General features: G+C 38.7%; 1 protein-coding gene across 7 annotated transcripts in view; it reads left to right on the top strand.

Moving 5' to 3' along the window:
- The window catches only part of BCAT1 (branched chain amino acid transaminase 1), a 59,879-nt gene that overhangs the window by 19,419 nt on the left and 24,605 nt on the right, over positions 1–15,855 (top strand). For 5 of the 7 annotated variants that reach the window (XM_069490288.1, XM_069490287.1, XM_069490289.1 and 2 more), the window contains one exon: positions 1,878–1,997. The exons of the other annotated variants lie outside the window; for them this stretch is intronic. In XM_069490288.1, the coding sequence (XP_069346389.1) occupies positions 1,878–1,997 (120 nt within the window). The remainder of the gene's footprint in view (positions 1–1,877; positions 1,998–15,855) is intronic. 7 annotated transcript variants of the gene reach the window in all.

Genomic DNA, 15,855 nt, shown 5'->3' with positions numbered 1-15,855 from the left:
TGTTGAAAATGAAAAATATGTGCAGGACATATTTTGGTGATGTTTTGCCTACCTTAGCTACTAGCAAATATATAGTGATTGAATTATTTTAATATTTTTTTTTTTTGTCCCAAGTTTTATTTTGAAATAAAAAAGATAGCAAAAAGGTTTCCATAGCCATTGGATCCTGGCTATTATGTTGTTTGTTATGGAGCAGAATTCATCCTAAGGCGGGTTAGAATTAGACCCTGTGGTTCACATCTAGGCAGGAGGTGACTTAGATCACTTCTATCCCATGAGACATGACTAGGTAGGTTGCCTTTCTGAACTGAAAGAAGTCTTTGCCTTCTTTTATATATTCTGTACATCTAACCTTCAGGAACTTAGCCCAAACTGTGCATTGAATAAGCCTGGGGACAGCTAAATCCAAGTAACTACTCTTTTTTACCTATGTTCTTCTTCCTCTATTTTTGTAACCCAGGCTTCACCCACCTCCTTTAGAGGCCATAATGTAGTAGCAGAATGGAAATTAAGGTAAATTCTTTGGACTAGATTTTAGTTTCACTCTTACACCCATTACAGATAAATCACTGGGAAAAATTTTAACGGGGCCAGAAGGAAAGGGAAGTAATATTTATTAGACATCAACTCTGCTACAGGTTGTGTTATGTGGTTTCACATTCCTTATCTGTTTAATCATAGCAGTAAGCCATATGTCAAGAAGGTATTTATTGCACAATTTAGTAGTGCCTTTGTACAGAGACGAAAGCTCCAGTCCAGAGAGATTAAATGACTTGCCTAAAGTCATACCAGGTGGGAGAGAGCGAGAAATTAGGTCCAGGTTTTTTGATTCCTAGTCGGCTTCTCTGTTCACTGAATTCTCTCCTGGATAGCAGTGCCGGAGATCCAAGCGGGTGATACAGGATTCATCTACATGATTGACAGTCCCAGTTTCTATAACATTACTACACTGTGATTGCTGTTACGGGTTGGTATTTAAATAGACACATCCTGATGCAATGAGCTCTATTTAGATGCTTGTTTTCTGACTTATTTCTACCTTCAGGAATGTAACCCATCACATTTCTTAAAGTATGTTTCTCTGCCTTGCAAGTGAGGAGAAGCTATTTAAATTATTTTTACAAATTATTACTCATCTAGTATATGAAAAGCTTTTTCTCCTCAGAAATAAACTGCTCTTTGCTTTTGCCCATTTTCATCTTGGATTATTTGTCTCTTTTTTATTGATTTTTATGACATCTTAATATATGCTGGCTACAATCCTTTGTTATTTGCTACCAATAACTTCACCCAATTTATTGCTTTTTGCATCTTTTAAAAAAAGAACAGAAATCCTTTAAGTTTTACACAGTCAAATTTTCTCCATTTTTTTCCTTTATGATTTGTTTTACATCTCCTATTTAAGAATCTTTTCCCATCTTAAGGTCACAGAGATATTTTGTATTTTTTCCTAAAAGTCTTAATATTTTGCCTCATTTAGGTATATGATCCAATTGTAATTGATTTGGGAATATGGTAAGAGATAGGGATCTAATTTCTTATCTTTCCTGTGTGGATAGTTAATCATCTCACCACAATTCTGGGGGAACAAAAATCACAGAAAAAAATTTTGTTTGGTTTTATTAATTAAAATAATCTTTAATTGATACATAATAATTATACATATTTATAAGGTACATACGATGTTTTGGTGCATGCATACAATGTATAATGATGAATTTAATTAGCATATCCATCACCTCAAACATTTATCATTTTTTTGTGTTGGGATTATTTTTATTACTTTTTTAACAGTCTAAAAGCTTCAATAAGATTCACTTCTTATTGCTACATTGGGAGAAAATTTCATCATTTATTATGTTTTTTTGTTCTTTCAGGTATTTGACAAGGAAGAGCTTTTAGAGTGTATTCAACAGCTTGTGAAATTGGACCAAGAATGGGTCCCATATTCGACTTCTGCTAGTCTATATATTCGTCCTACATTCATCGGAACCGAGGTGCAAACTGACTCCCTATTTGGGGGTACTTTGGTGGACATGTTATCATTGTTTATTCTTGTTTGAAACTTGTAGTAGCTTGAAATAGCCTCCCAATAGCATCATTAATGACTTCTTTCTCCTGCTTGTCAAGACTAGGAGTAGCAAACATTTTCTGTAAAGGGCTAGATAGTAAGTATTTTAGGCTTTGTGGGCCATATAGTTACTGTCACAATTACACAACTCTGCCATTATAGTACTAAAGCAGCAGCAGACAGTACGTAAATGATAAATGCATGAAAAAAGAACAATGTTGTTTGCCTCCCCCTGATCAAGACTAATCGTTAATTTTCTAAGTTGACAAGTGTAACGCCTCCTATCGTGGCAGAACTTCTCTGAGGCAGAAGTGGTAATGGCTTTGACATTTGGGGGAGGGAGAGGTGGTACTTTTCATTTTCCTGAAGTTTTGAGATTACTTGACAAGGAGTGGGTGGGAGCAAAGGATCCTCTTCCCACGTAGAAACATGCTGAAAAGAAAGTTCACAAGGTGAGTTAGGGAAGGAACTTGGAGAGCTGGGATGGCAGGTCTACACAACATGGTCCAGAGATCTCCTGGTGGGCAGTTTCTGGGTTGAGTGCCCTTGCAAACAAAGGAGTGTGCCCGAAGGGGGCCAAGGCCATTTGAGTGGTGAGTGTGTTATATAAAGCTCCTGTCACTTATCTCCTGTATGTGCTAGGCACCTGTGGCCTTACGGATAGTGGAGAATATTGAGGGATAATTGATGGGAGGAGATTGAATGTGGGTGGCAGATGCGGGGGCTGGGGCATATGGAGATCTTTAGTAACAAAGTGAGTGAGATTGAGCTCTTTTGCTATCGTCTAGCCATTCTGTTCTCTACTAAGTGATGGTGCGGTTACCAGGTTTTCTACTAGGTTGTGTGAATGCAAAAAGTAGGGAAATATATAGGGCCACAGAATAAATAAATACCTAAGTGTTTTCTTGGCATCCTTTGATGCCTTTTGAAAGACTACTAAGTACTAAGGGTCAACTAATTTCATGAATTGCATTTCACAATGACTTTTTAAATTGTCCCGATTCTTTAAAACTTACCTACTTCCTTAAGATTTTTGGCATTTAAATATTATTGAATCTTTTAATATTACTTTTTAATTTTATGATGGGAAGAAGCAATTTTTAAATTAGGTTGAGACATTATCAGTAATCTCAAAGCATTACCTTCCAGTTACTCTGAGGTTCTTTCCCAGTCTAAGATCTGATTCTTCTATTCCTAGTTTGTTGAGAGTTTTTGTGATGAATGGATATTAGATTGTGTTGATTGCTTTTTCTTAATCTCTTGACATGATTATGTGGTTTTTGTCCTTTTCTTCCATTATTAATAAATGAATTATATTAATTCATTTGTGGATGTTAAATCAACCTTACATTCCTGGGCTAGATCCTACTTTGATGATGAATAATCCATTTTTATATCTTACTGCATTCAGTTTGCTAATATTTTGTTAGGGATTTTTGTATCGATGTTCATGAAAGATTGATCTAGTTTGCAAATACAGTCCCTGACTTAGTTACAGTGGTTTTACTTATGATTTGATACAAATTCAGTACCACCCATACTTCTAGTACCTATACTGTCCTGTTTTTCACTTTTAGTACAGTATTCAATAAATTACATGAGATAATCAACACTTCATTATAAAATAAACTTTGTTTTAGATGATTTTGCCTACCTGTAGGCTAATGTAATTATTCTGAGCACATTTAAGGTAGGCTAGGCTAAACTATGATGTTTGGTAGGTTTGGTGTATTAAATGCATTTTTGACTTAATGATATTTTCAACTTATGATGAGTTTTTCAAGACATGGCCCCATCATAAGTCAAGGAGCATTTGTATATCTAATTTGTGATTTAGTAAATCTTTAGACTACCAAAATCCTATAATCCAGAGTTATACAAGATCTTAAATCTGATTTTGTAGTCTATCCTGTAGTTATGCAATAATCCTCTCTGTGAGGGGGTCCTCAATGTCTTCCGTTTGAATCACCCAGGTATTACTTAACATACACGTATAGAACCTAATCCTCAAAGATTCTGATTGAATAGATCTGGATGTATCCAAATTCAAAGACCTTAGCTTAAAAGCCCTGCGAAGTGGTTCTCTTTCACTACACTCTATCAATTTACATATTTGATTACGCTTTGGACCTCAAAATCAATAATTTTTAAAAAATCTACTTCCTAAGTTGTGACGTAAGAAATGAAGGAAATAACTAATGAATGCCATTTCGTGAGTCGACATTATTTATATTCGGCCTATGCATGTATATCTAGTATCATTTTCTAATTAATGTTACAGGCAAAAATATAACCACTTATAATTCAGAAATGAACATGATACAAATAACATCCAATAAAGTGTATGGGTTTAAATAATTCTGTAGCCCACAGACATACAATTCATGTTGGCAATTATCCTGCATTAGCTTTTCAGGCTACATTTGATATGTGTGGGACTGGCTGGAAGACTGGTACCAGTAGCTGCCTGTCCACTGGGATGCCTTCATCAGAGATGATTAGCTTTTGCTTGTCTTTTTATTTACTTGGTTTTATGATGGCTCTGCCCCGTCACTGTCTTCACAGAATAATTACAAGCTCACCTGTGTGTCAGTTATCTGATTTTTTGGGGTCTTATCTTGCTTCTCACTGACTTCCATGTTTTTCTTTCACGGCCTTTTCATGGTTAGATTAACTGGGTGTTATATCCAAAAGGGATTTTGATTTCTTTGAAGAACAAATATATGTTGGGGTAATTTATTAATGATGTAACTACCTAGTTGATCACCTGTGTCCAGTCTCTATTTCCTAGTATGGTACTCACTTGTGCATATAGAACATCGAGCATTCTACAATAGACACATTTGTGCCGGCCCAGACCCAAATAGTCTACATCTGTGGAGCCAGGATCAGAAACTCTGAGTTTAACAAACTTTCCAGAGATTTCTTAACCACTTTCAAGAGAATTGCCCTCCCAAGCCTTGTTAAGGAATCAAATATATGTCTACTAGTTTCTAGTGCTTTATTTTCTCTAGGGATTACAAGCTGGCACCAAGGTGGAAATATTTATATCTTTGAAAGCTGGACTTATTCCTAAAGACAGGGTGCTGAATTCACTTTCATGGGCCACGAGATGACAGTGTACTATTAATTATTGCTTCTCACATTCAGTAAGGTTCAGTAGCTGCCATGTCATTAGGGAGTGGCCCTGCCACCAACTTAATGAGTTTCATTGTATTTGCGAAGGGTGCTCTGCCTCTTTACATGTTTTATAATTAACTGACCCTTCGTTTTAAATTATTTTCATAGATACATACCTGTTGTACCAGCTTTTGTGTAGTTCTTAATAAGATTAATAATTAAATCCATTACTAAAATCCTTTTAGATTTAGGATTATAATTAGCAGAAGAGTATATTATTGGAACATGTTTAATTAACTATTAATGTATAACCAGTGAGTAGGGATTGCCAATTAAAATTACTAGGCTAACAGGGGGTGAAAATTTGAAAAACAAATTCTATAAGGTTTCCATTAATAAACATAATGCTAAACATATAACAAACATAACATAACAAATCTGAAAATCCACTGGACACAGTGGCTCATGTCTGTAATCCCAGCTACTTGGGAGATCAAGGTGGGAGGATCTCTTGAGGCCATGAGTTTGAGGCTGGCTGGGCAACATAGCAAGGCCCTGTCTGTAAGGGGAAAAAAAGCCAAGCGCAGTGGTTCACACCCGTAGTACCAGCTACCTAGAAGTCTGAAGTGGGAGGATCGCTTAAGTCCAGGGCTTCAAGGTTGTAGTAAGCTATGATCACGCCTCTGCATGCCAACTTGGGTGACAGAGCAAGATCCTGTATCCAAAAAAAAAAACCAAAAACCCCAAAATTCAAAATCTGAAACTTATTGAGCTCTGACATGATGCTCAAATGCACATCGAAGCATTTTGGATTTTTGGATTTGGGATGCTCAACCCAACAAGTATAATGTAAATATTCCAAAATTTGAAACATTTCAGTTCCAAGCATTTTGGATATGGGATTCTCAACTTGTAATACATAAATACACAAATTAATACATGGTAATTACCACCATGAATTTTATAACATTTATGTGGTACATATGTATTTAAATCCATGTGCTTTATTGGACACTATTTTACATAAGCCTCTTCTAAAAAGTTTATAGAGGGTAAAATTCACATTACCAAAAGATTTCTCGGCCGGGCTTGGTGGCTCACGCCTGTAATCCTAGCACTCTGGGAGGCCGAGGCGGGTGGATTGTTTGAGCTCAGGAGTTCGAGACCAGCCTGAGCAAGAGCGAGACCCCGTCTCTACTAAAAAAAAAAAAAAAGAAGAAAGAAATTATATGGACAACTAAAAATATATATATATATATATATATATATATATATATATATATATAAAAAAATTAGCCGGGCATGGTGGCGCATGCCTGCAGTCCCAGCTACTTGGGAGGCTGAGGCAGTAGGATCACTTGAGCCCAGGAGTTTGAGGTTGCCGTGAGCTAGGCTGACGTCACGCCACTCACTCTAGCCTGGGCAACAGAGTGAGACTCTGTCTCAAAAAAAAAAAAGATTTCTCATATTTAAAAAAAGGACTGGTATCATTTTAATCAATATCTTCTGAAGTAATTATTTATAAGTTGTTAAAAACTTAGAAACTAAAAGCTAAAGGGCTTCAAAATACTGATTATGTATCAATTGGGCATTAAGATAAAATATGAAATCATAATATTTAAATAAATAACATTTATGTGAGTGATTTCTAAATTTTGACTTTACTAGTCAGGAATCTAAAATTATGTGACTATCAGGTTCAAAACTGATAATTAACAACCCTAGATCCAAAGAAGCAACTTTTGCTGATTTTAAGCCATCTGTTTTATCCAGCCTTGCCCTGTTTAGTGACTCCATGCAGTTACAGTAATATGAATGCACACACTTGAACACACAGACACGGGCCTTTATTTCCTCAGTGATTCTGTTATGTGCAGAGGTGCCCTGACCATGGTCAACATCAGACATATGCACAACCACAAACTCTGAAATTCCATTTGATCATTGCTCTTAGCCTCCCACTTTTCCAGCAGATTTCAGTCCATTTCATCCTACTCTCTCCATTTGAGAGGTGGTGGAGTGTAGAGTAAGACAGTACTAAATTACATCAGGGCTGAGAATAAATGTCATTGAAAAGGGCCAAGTCTAAAGCTAGGGACAGCCCTGCAGACTGTCAGGAGTCAGCCCACCCAGCACCCGTGACCAGATCCCAGGCTGTCCACCTCATATCCACAGGCTACCAGCAGATTTGACTTTTTCAACTGCACTCAAAGACAAGCTGACCTTGGCTAATGCAGAAGTTGATTAATTCCTCGTATTCAGTTAACGTCATACTCCTATGTTTGGATTGTCCCTAAATAAATTTCTGGAGTTGAGCTCAACGAGAGAGAAGCTATCTGTGTTTGGTTAATACCAACCTTGGAGGCACTAAATACAATTTGAATAATGTAGAACAACAGTTTAATCAGCTCACATAAGCAGTTTCCACATTTGCAACTTCCTTTGTAATCTTTCAGTATGAAATTTTCATTAGAGCTTGCATTTTAAAATCCTGCCATTTTGTGAGTGTGCAGGAGAAAGGCTAGAGATCAGATTTGTCAATCCTAACTGGTTCACTCCACAGGGAGCTTGAGGACATGGACATTTTATAGACTTGCCTTTCTTTTCTTTTTATTACCTTGTAAAATCTTAATATTGCACATATGATTTAACCTATAATCATACCAGTTCCCATGAAAAAGATTCCCCTTATTCACTGCCTCTTTCTATGCTTATATATCTTATGATCTTTTTTTTTTTTCTTTTTTGAGACAGAGTCTCGCTCTGCCACCCTTCGGTAGAGTGCAGTGGTGTCATTGTAGCTCGCTGCAACCTTAGACTCCTGGGCTCAAGTGATCCTCTTGCCTCACCCTCCTGAATAGCTGGGACTACAGGTCCGCTCCACCACGCCTGGCTAATTTTTCTGTTTTTAGTAGAGATGGGGTCTCGCTCTTGCTCAGGCTGATCTTGAACTCCTGGCCTCAAGCAATCCTCCTACCTGGGCCTCCCAGAGTGCTAGGATTGCAGGCTTGAGCCACTACGCCCAGCTGACATTATCTTTTCCCCTTATAATCAGTTTCTGTAAACAAAAGATCGGAAAGAACTGAAGACTAGCTAGCATAGTAGCAATTTATAATCATTAACGAGTACTGTCCATATTTTTTCAGTGCATACTTTTGCGGTCCTGTTTGAGATACACATATTCCATTGTTTATAAAGCAATGTTCAATTTTATTTGTATAACTATTAACATATTTCATATTAACAGCCCCTTTTTAGTGTCTTCAAACCTCAAGTTTGTTTATAGAAATACAGCTTGTTTGCATCGACTTCAGCCTGGTGTAAGCAGCTTGCTAGTATCTCACCACTCTTACCAGTGGCACCCTCTTGAGGCTACTCTTGTTCATTTCATCTTGTCACAGAAGACTTTCTTTTACTCTAGAATTTTGGTACATCAGGTTATCAATTATTCTTGTCAGTTCATCACACTTACCATCATGGGGCACATAAGATCTCTCTCTCTTTTCAATTCCCTCCTATCTCTATTCATCACTCTCCTTTCCTCTCCCTCCATTGTAAATCACTCTCATGTATTGAGTGAATAGTCTTTTGGTTTGTATGTGTTTTTAAGAATCTCATCAGTTTGCATGCCTGTAATTTTAATTGATAGAAAGAACTTCGTTCTACAGATCTGTGTTTCTCCACTTTTCTCTCCGCATTGTGTTTTTCATGTCTGTCCGGTTACCCTGTGTGTATCAAATCCATCACTTTGAACTGCTGTGCAGTTCTCCATGCTGGACATCTGCCTTATGGTGTCCCAGTTCCCTTGCTGGGTTCCAATTCCCTGCTGCCTCCTGTAACGCTCTAGTGAACAGCTTGAAATTATTCAACCCAGGGAATTATTGAAACCTTGTTATTCCCCAGCAAGAGGCCAAGGCCCGTCTTATATTTCCAACTCAAGAGAGTACTGCTGCTTTTCAGGGGTGTCCTGGCTCTCCTTGGTGACGATCATTCGGTCTGTTCTCATCACCTGGCATTATGAAGCTACCCTGAGTGTCAGGCACCGTGCTTGGTGCTTTCCATGCACTAACTCTGATAACAACCCCACAAGTAGGTGCTGCTACATTATTTTAGGCACAAGGAAACTGAGGTCCAAAGAGGTAAAATAAGAGCACGTGTGCTCTTAACCTCTTCCTGCAGCATGTCTGTGTGTGTTAGCCCCTGCTCTGGGTCCAGGGATACTGTGCTGAGCAAAAACCATCTATTGGCTTTCACGGAGCTCTGTGTCTGGCAGGAGAGTCAGACTTTCATAATGTAAATCCACGAAGTGAGGGTATAGTGATGGACGTCGCTGCTGTGTAGAAATGGGCCATGGCTCAAGAAGAGTGGTTAGTATGGAAATAATTTTGAGGGGATGACTAAGTTTTTTCCCATCTTGTTCTAATAGGGTTACTTTCATCTCTATTTTTTTCCTTCTCTGAGCTACCGGCTTTCCTGCTCTCAATTATGTTTGACATATTTACTCCAGATTTTATACATTGCATTATATATTTTGTAATATATGTATATGTATCATATAACATACACGCATACATACGCACAATCAATTAAGTCTCACGTTCAATTACAATGCTTCTAAGTTTATGACTATCTATTTTCACATGCACACTTGTGAATATATTTCTGGGATTTTAAGAGGGATTTTTGGAGGGGAAAATATTTGGTTAAAAAATTCTAATAGTACCAAAGGTATATAATAGAAAGAAAGATTCCTTCTCACTCTCATTCCAATCCAGGGTTCCACAGTTTCCCTTCTTCCAAGCAATTCCTATTGCCAGTTTTTCTGATAACCTTCTGGGAATACATATTGATAAACACATGCACACTCGAGTACACACACACAGATAAGTGTCTTTGTACATTAAGTATTATTTCTTTTATAAAAATAGCAGTAAATCATTGCCAAAGTTTTGCCAGCACTCAGGATATTTAAAACAACTACACACCTGTACACATACAGTTAAAAGAATTAAAACGAAAATCTGTGGTCCCAACACCCAGTTAGAATGCGAACGTGGCAGGTGCAATGGAAACCCCTTGTGCACCTTTCTCCTTTCCCTCCCATTAGAGTAATTTATGCTCTACAGCAGTTCATTTTTTGTCCCCTCACTCCTGCACCTGGCGTGCCACTCTCTTCTACAACAGATGAACATTTGGGTGGACAAATGTGCTTGCTTCTCTTTGGTATTTACCTAGGAGTTGAACTGCTGAGTTGCAGGGTATATGTATGTTTTGCTTTAGCAGGTACTACCAAACTGTTTCCCAAGGTGCTTTAGCAATTTACTCTACCAACAGCAATATATGGAAGTCCCATTTGCTTCATACCTTGCCACTACTGGTATTATCTTACTAATTTTACCCATTCTGATATATGTCTTGCCTTATTTGTGGTTTTAATTTAATTTCCCCGAGGACAACTTACATTGTTTCACATGTGTACTGGCTAATGCTTCCCAAAGTGCTAGGATTACAGGCATGAGCCACTGTGCCCAGCCTTGGATGAGGTCTTTAAGGGAAGGAACTGTAGACAGAGATGGAAGAAGGCAAGGACTAAGCCCCGAGCCAGGCCAGCTTTCAGACAAAAGGGAGAAGAGAAATTAGTGAAGGAGTCTGAGAAGTAGCAGCCTGCAAGGTAGAAAGAAAAGCAAGAGAAGCTTGGTATGCTGGCAGCCAAACGAACATGGGGGCAGTGAGCAACTATGGCAAATCCTGCTCCTAGGACCAGAGATTAGGCCTGAGAATTGACTATTGCATTTGGCAACGCAGAGGTCCTCGGTGATCTTGATAAGCATATTTTGTTAGGGTGATGATGGTGGGGTTGACATGTTTGGGATTCAAGAGAGAATGAGAGGAGAGGAAGTTTTGGTGCATTTGTACTCCTCTTGTGAGGAATTCTGTTGCACAGTGGAGCAGAACTGCCTACCCGGCGTAGGACACAGGGTAAGGGAATGTGTGCTTTGCATGGGAGATATTATGGCTTGTTTCTAAGCTGATGGAAATTTCCCAGAAGAAAGGGAAGACTGATTGTTAAAATATTCCAAAGATTTCTCAAACTTCTGAGGGTGACTGTGTAGAGGGACATCTGACACTGCCCTTGCCCTGTCTAGCTTGTGGTTTCACACACACACTTTCATTGACACCACAGTGTCTTTGTGTGCACTCCTCATCACCTGACTTGGTATCCTCCTCTTCACCTTCTCAGCTGGGGCTGGACTTGCCCCTGTTGGGCACATCTTCACTGCAGGTGTTGGTACCCTGCGTGGTCTTATTTGTCTTTCTGTTCCAGGCCCAGCACGATGCTTGGCCCAGTCAGTTGAACCAAACCAGATGGAATCAGAAGGTCAAAGTCAGGAACCAGTGAAGAGGTTTTGAGATCATTCCTGATGCATTGAAAACCATCCTGTGGCATTTTTCTGTCACCTAGAGAAGGCACCGGCAAACTTTTTCTGTAATGGTCCTATAGTAAATATTTTTGGCTTTGCAGGTCATATAGCTACTCCACTCTGTCTTTGTAGTGCAAACTCAGCCATAGACAACTCATAGATGAACTAGCATGTTCCGATAAAACTGAAAAAACAGCAGGCTGAAGTTCACTCACTCCTGATCTGGAGTCATCTCAGAAAAGAAATGAAGCAGGGCTATATTCTAAGGGTGACTCATGCTAGCCCCTCCTAAGTACTTCCCTATCAAGTATGCTCGACCACTTTAATAACCTATGCTAAAATTTCTGTTTAGGATTGATTTCAAATTTACCAAATTTACCTGTATGTCTCAGATCACCAGTATAATAGTCCTTGTTTCTTTCCTCAAATTCTTATTCTCCCCAATCCCAATAATGAGTGTTATGTGTAGTAGTTCAATGGTCATGTTTACAATCATCTTAATGTTCCATGTATTGGTACATATGGAATTTATTTACCACTATTACTATTAGCGATTATTACTATGGTAACAGTAACAATTGCTTTTTGTTAAGTGCTTAAAAAAGATCAGGCTCAGTGCTCTCCACGTATTATCTAATTTAATCCTTACATTAACCCTGTGGGTAGTCATTATCCCTTCTTTTACAGTGAAGAAGTTAAATAAGTGTTCTTTTAGTCTTTTCCACCTTGTCTTTTGTTTTCTCTTAACTTTTCTTTTAAATTTTAAGATCATTTTTATTTAAAAACTAAAAAGTTGCTCAGCAATCTTTTTGTCAAGTGTTGAATTTATATTATCTTTCTCTTTGAACAGGGCTGAGAAACAAGCCCAGATTTATCCCTTATGTATTTTATAGCAAGTTTCAGAAGATTCTGGACTTCAGCTTCCCCCATGGTACATTTTCAATGCCTACATGTTAATTACCTGTTAGTCTAGAGGCCAGCACTAAAAGAAATCAGGCAAGAGATGGACATTTTTCTCTAGGTTGTCAATGCCACACATTAGGATTACCATCAGATTTTTTTAATCAAAATAATTCAAGTACAGTGGAGAGTCATCTGGGTTGTTTTCACAGCCCTTTTCTATAAACAGTATGTTTTAAGATGGACAGTTGATCCACAGATTTAGTAAACGCTTGGTATAAACTACATAGGATGCTGTTTGTGGAGGACAGAGATGGCCTTGCACTTCATGGAGTTTTCAGTGTAGCAAGAGACAGAGAATTAAATAAGTAGATGTAAAAAAAAAAAGTCATAGGTTTAAACTTGAAGTGCATGCAGGATGCTATGATAGCATATAACACAAGCACCCAGCCTGGCCTAAGGAGCTCATTTCCTGAAGTGACATTTAAATGACATTTAAATTGAGATTGAAGGGTTTGCATTACTTAGGAAAAAGGGCGGGGGTGGGGGTGTCTTAGTGGGTTCAGGGGCTTCCATAATAGAACACTGCAGACTGGGTACTTGAACAACAGATGTTTATGTTCTCACTGTTCTGGTGGCCAGAAGTCCAAGATCAAGGTGCCAGCTGGGCTGGTTTCTGGTAAGGCTACTCTTCCTGGCTTATACATAGCCACCTTGCTTGCTGTGTCTTCACTGGGCCTTTCCTCTGGGTAAAGGGAAAGATCTCTGGTGTCTTTTCCTTCTACAAGGACAGAAGTCCTACTGGATTACGGCCCCACCCTCATGACCTCATTTAACCTTAATTACCTCCTTAAAGTGCCTGCCTCCAAATGTAGTCATATTGGGGGTTAGGGCTTCAACATATGAATTTTAGGGGATGCAGTTCAGTCCATAACAGTAGCGGGGGGCGATCAAAAGGAGAGTGTTCCAGGGAGAGGAGGTAGTACAGGAAAGCACATGGAGGTGGGAGGAATTGGAAGGGCTCAGTGTGGTTTTGGGGGTGGTGAGGGGTGCAGGTGAAAGTTGAGGGGAATGAAGGCTGGCACCACTTGGAACTCTCTTCAGGTTAGGAGATCTTGGGTACTTCATTAATCTTCTTTAAAGGTTTCGTATAGTATAAAATAACTCTGGATTAAGAGAAGACTATCTAGAGCTTAATAACTGTGAAACTTTGTGCAAATCATTTGTTTTGAGCCTCAGTTTCTCCAACCTAAAAATAGGAATTATAACTCTTCCTGGATTGTTCTATGAGATAATGATTATGAAATATCTTGGAAGCCAAAAAAGCAGTGTATGATATTGAAGGTTATTTTTTTAATCTTTTACCAAACCAACTGCCATAGTTTTCCCTGTACAGATGCTGTATAAATTTGGTGCTCCTCCCTGTGGGACCCTCACAACATTCAAGGCCCTGGATGGACCACTGGCTCTCTCCCCTCCAGCACTCCTCGTTCCAGTATTCTTCACTGTTTCCCCTTTAACAATTTAATCTTCTTTTTCAAGAACCAGCAGGATTTAAAAAAAAAAAAAAAAAAAAAAATCAGGCTCCTCTTTGGATTAAAAAAAAAATTATGCTGATTTTTGAAAAAATGTTCTTCTGTCATTCTCAATTATCTTATTTCTTCTGTCTCTCACTCGCCTTGCCTAGGCAGAATTATGCTCAAACCCGCACATGCCACTGTGCTTCTCTGCCTTCCAGGCCAAAACATAGACGAATAGTTCTTTTCTCAGCTCACTGAGCTCTTTCCTGCCATCGCTCAAAGAACCTTTGAAATCCTGCCTTTAGATAAAGTAATCTCCAGCTGACCCAGAAAAGTGGTGATTTTTACTGTGAATGTCTCTTTATTTTCCATCACACCCAAGTGTCTGGTCCTTCTGTGCACTATACATGTTTAATACCCTTATATATGTATTAGGCATTTATTTGTGAGCAATAGACTATGAAGTAAGAAGTCTTTTTTTTTTTTTTTGAGACATGGTCAAGCTCTGGAGTGCAGTGGTGTCATCAAGCTCACTGCAACCTGGAACTCCTGGGCTCACGCGATCCTCCTGCTTCAGCCTCCTGAGTAGCTGGGACTATAGGCGTGTGCCACCACACCAGGCTAATTTTTCTGGTTTTTTTGTAGGGATGGGGTTGCTGTGTTGCTCAGGCTGGTCTCGATCTCCTGGCCTCAAGAGAGCCTCCTGCCTCAGTCTAACGCTAGGATTACAAGCATGAGCCACCGAGCCCGGCCCATATTTTCTCTTTGTTTATGTGGCTTTTGTTTAATCAGAAGCCTGACCTTGTCATCATAGAATTTTGTTCAGTCATTTGATTAATATTATGTAATAAAGTACGCTTAACAGCAGCACAGAATTTACACTGCTTTGCAGGATAGAAGGGAGAATGAAAGGAACAAATAATCGTTCCTGAAAATAGAAACAGACCCCTTCCTCAAGCTCCCTTCCTCGCATCTACAGTTACATTTTATTCTCAGTGTGGAAGCCGTGTGTGATCATTTTCAATAAAGCCACAGAGTATTTATTTATTTATTTATTTATTTTTTTTTGAGACAGAGTCTCACTCTGTTGTCCGGGCTAGAGTGCCGTGGCGCCAGCCTAGCTCACAGCAACCTCAAACTCCTGGGCTCAAGGGATCCTCTTGCCTCAGCCTCCCGAGTAGCTGGGACTACAGGCATGCACCACCATGCCCGGCTAATTTTTTCAAGCCACAGAGTATTTTTTCATGAAAGGACAGTTGGTATAAACAATCGTTTAAGGATGAAGATGACTAGGCTGTGATCAACACCAGTATTTGGAGTACCTGTAAAACATGAGTTGACTTTGATTAAATGTCAGAAAATGTTAGTACACGTAGATACATTTTCTCTCAGCATTGAAAAAATTGAAAATTCTAGTCTATAATTTACCTGCTTGCTAAGAATAAGAATATTGCTTAGAGGTTTATTGAGTTTTTTCTAGAAATCGATTTAATGCATGCAGTTACTCCCTGTTTTCCGTCTGTGCTCTGTATACTACCACCTAGTGGAATAAATGCAAGTTTACCTGTCAGTTAAAATCAGGAAAAGGAAATGAACAAGGTGAAATTTAACTGGGGAAAAAATTTCCATGATGAATTTTTGTTATTCCTTTTAGTAAAATGGAAGTTGCATAAAATACGTGAGTTCTGAGTGGAAAAAGTCCCAGGCATTCCTGTGATAGCTGATAAATGCTATTAGCTTGTCCACAAATAAACTGTTCTATTTAGAAACTTAGAAGCTAGGTCAATTATTGAGAGTATGCTGGCATATTATAGCTCTAAGT

The sequence above is a fragment of the Eulemur rufifrons genome, chromosome 16 (assembly GCF_041146395.1).
Source record: "Eulemur rufifrons isolate Redbay chromosome 16, OSU_ERuf_1, whole genome shotgun sequence".
In the NCBI taxonomy this organism is placed as follows: Eukaryota; Metazoa; Chordata; class Mammalia; order Primates; family Lemuridae; genus Eulemur; species Eulemur rufifrons.
This window is presented reverse-complemented; position numbering and strand designations above follow the sequence as displayed.